Source organism: Limulus polyphemus, unplaced genomic scaffold (genome assembly GCF_000517525.1).
Source record: "Limulus polyphemus unplaced genomic scaffold, Limulus_polyphemus-2.1.2 Scaffold5080, whole genome shotgun sequence".
NCBI classification, from domain to species: domain Eukaryota; kingdom Metazoa; phylum Arthropoda; class Merostomata; order Xiphosura; family Limulidae; genus Limulus; species Limulus polyphemus.
In genome coordinates, this window is record NW_013670690.1 from 60907 (window position 1) to 63816 (window position 2910).

At 32.4% G+C, this 2910-nt stretch overlaps 1 protein-coding gene across 1 annotated transcript in view; it reads left to right on the forward strand.

The window, feature by feature from the left end:
- The window catches only part of LOC111089041, an 18908-nt gene extending 16983 nt beyond the window's left edge, over window positions 1-1925 (forward strand). The window contains exon 4 of the mRNA XM_022400706.1: window positions 1819-1925. Within this exon, the coding sequence (XP_022256414.1) occupies window positions 1819-1925 (107 nt within the window). The remainder of the gene's footprint in view (window positions 1-1818) is intronic.
- Window positions 1926-2910: the final 985 nt, after the last annotated feature.

A 2910-nucleotide genomic window follows, 5' to 3' on the forward strand; every position in this document is an offset into this window, starting at 1 on the left:
TGTTTCATAATGGTTTATATTATCGTGACGTTAGTAATCTGATTTTAACACTACCAAAAAACAGTACTTTATCAATCAGATTACTAACGTCACGATAATATAAATCATTATGAAACACTACATTATTAACACTACCAAAAACAGTATTTTATCTTATGTAGTGTTTCATAATGGTGTATATTATCGTGACGTTAGTAATCTGATTGATAAAATACTGTTTTTGGTAGTGTTAATTATGTAGTGTTTCATAATGGTTTATATTATCGTGACGCTAGTAATCTGATTGATAAAGTACTGTTTTTTGGTAGTGTTAATAATGTAGTGTTTCATAATGGTTTATATTATCGTGACGCTAGTAATCTGATTGATAAAATACTGTTTTTAGGTAGTATTGTTTATCACATCTGAACGAATAAGTGCCGTTACATATCAGTGTCAATTATATCTGAGTAATTACATGAACGGTATCACATTGGTTGGATAGAGTTAAAGGGTGACTTTGGTTGTATTTACACAAGATAAGGTTAAGTAAGTGCTGCTATTGAGTATTTCTAGAATTAATTGAATAAAGTTTACATTGCTCTGTCGAATATAATTAGCTCTCAAGTCACATGTTATAAGTACTAGTTTAATAGAACAATAAAGATTTAATAAAAAAAGATCTCCCACGAGCTTCTACGTCACATACTGTGTTGGGTGTTTCTCACGAGCTTTACGTCACAAACTGTGTTGGGTGTTTCCCACGAGCTTCTACGTCACATACTGTGTAGGGTGTTTCAATAGTAGACGTAATAAGTGTAGTTTTATATAGATTTTAAACACAGCTCAAATAAACTAAAATACATTCGGGAAATTGTAACCCAAACATTATTTCGTGTGATGTTCTGTACGTAAGAACCATTTCTATCTTGTTTTTCCATGGGAGAAACGTTGCCATAAAAAAAAAAAACTTCAAAGTGGATTGGATATAAATATAACATTTATTTAATGTTCAGAATCAAATACAAAAATATAGATAAAAATCCTTATATTGAGCTAAAGACATAAAAGACAATGAGCTGAAAAGATAAAGAAAAAAAGTGTTAAAGTGACCCAAGATTCGTATGGAAGTGAAAACGTTATTTATATACATATAAAAAGTTTATTTATCCAATAGGATGACTGGCTTTCATTAAATGGTGTTAGTTTTAAACGGTGCTTAACCGAAATTTGTTAGTGACATAAATATATAAATGAATAGGATGTTGCCAGGCTCTTCACATTTTAGTTTGGCGAGATTGTCCACTCTGGATGATGTTATTCAATCTCAGTTTCGCACCACAAACACAAAGGCATCGGTTGAATCTGGCGCATCTCCATCTGCAACCTGGTTCACTCTGGCAACTTAGCTGAATTTCCCGAGTGTAAGATCCAAGGAGTCTTGCTTTCTGAGTTGCTTCGTTCTGAAGCTGACTCGAAACTTGCCCATTGTCGTTCCCATAAACATACGTCCATGGATGAAGAACACCCTATATTAATGACGCGTGAGATTACATACTGTAAAAAAGGAAACTTTAAACAATAATAAACTAACCTGTTTGTGTAAGTTTTAGTCGGAGATGGCTAGGAAACAATAACACGTATGAGGTGTTCGTAACCTATCACTTTGTCAAATTCTATAACTATCTAACCTTGATCTCTATTTATAGAAAAACAAACGAAATGTAAATAACTTGTTTTGGAGTTTAGTGGTGACATAAAACTACAGTAAATATTCGTAGATTAAAGACTAAAAAGTACTGAGATGTTGACATTGTCTTTTTTTTTTTTTTTTTACAGCAGATAAAGTTCTCGTCATCTTTGGATTCTATTTCTATAATTTCTCACTATGTTACACTGTAACAAAAATCAAGAACTTAATGTTATTTAATTCATTCATCGTCTAATTATCTAATTTTTTATGCAACCAATAATTATATAATTATTTTGATAATTAATTATATATATAAAGCAGTTTGTCATTCACAGTTCATTCTGAATTCATGTCTATGTAGCATCGGGCCTGTAAAATGTGTCGTAGTAAGTTCTGATTAAATGTAACGATTAGATTGTTTGTTTGTTTCAGAATATCTTACAAAGCTATACACAAGAACCATCCACACATAGACGTTCCTTTTTTTTTTATCTGATAGACCTAGAGGGAAGATATCCGGTCAACAGCGCCCACCATCAATTATTGGGCATATTCTGCCGTAGTTCATACTTAACTAAAAGTATTATAAACAGTTCACCGTTTTTTTAGTATTAACGATTTACTTTGAAACTGCTATTAGAAGCAACTATACGTCCACAAAAAGGAGAAGATCTAGCTTGAAAAGTATAATATTCCATGAGTAACAATTAATTTTTATGTTTACGATAGTGTTAAATTTTGAACTAAGTTTAGAAAAAAAAGGAGGGTAATAACCCAGTTAACCAATACATACCAAAAAAAGCAGCAATATAGCCACTGTGTAAAGAGGGTTTTCTCTGCTCATCGTTATCAGTCTTCGTCTTGATGTAGTCAATTTATTCAGTTGCTGAAGCTTACTAGCTGATAAAATGATAGTCTTGGAGATTTAACTTCACACCATACACGACGAGAGTCTCTGAAGGAGTTCAGCGAGTCTGTTCTTTTATTGAAACCTACTGGAACTTTGGCCAATAATACTCAACTTTTAGTAATCATTACTAACTCTTAATCTAGAACAACACTGTGAGTCACTGTGTGAACAAACTTTTGTGGACCGTTAACGACACTCGTTCTAACATAAGGAAGCCATCAGACCCACTTCAGCTGCTTTTCAACCATAAACGTTTTTTTGTTTTCGTTTGAAAAGAAGACGTTAGATAATTTGAAAGTCGTCGTGTGATCATGAACTATATCCTCTG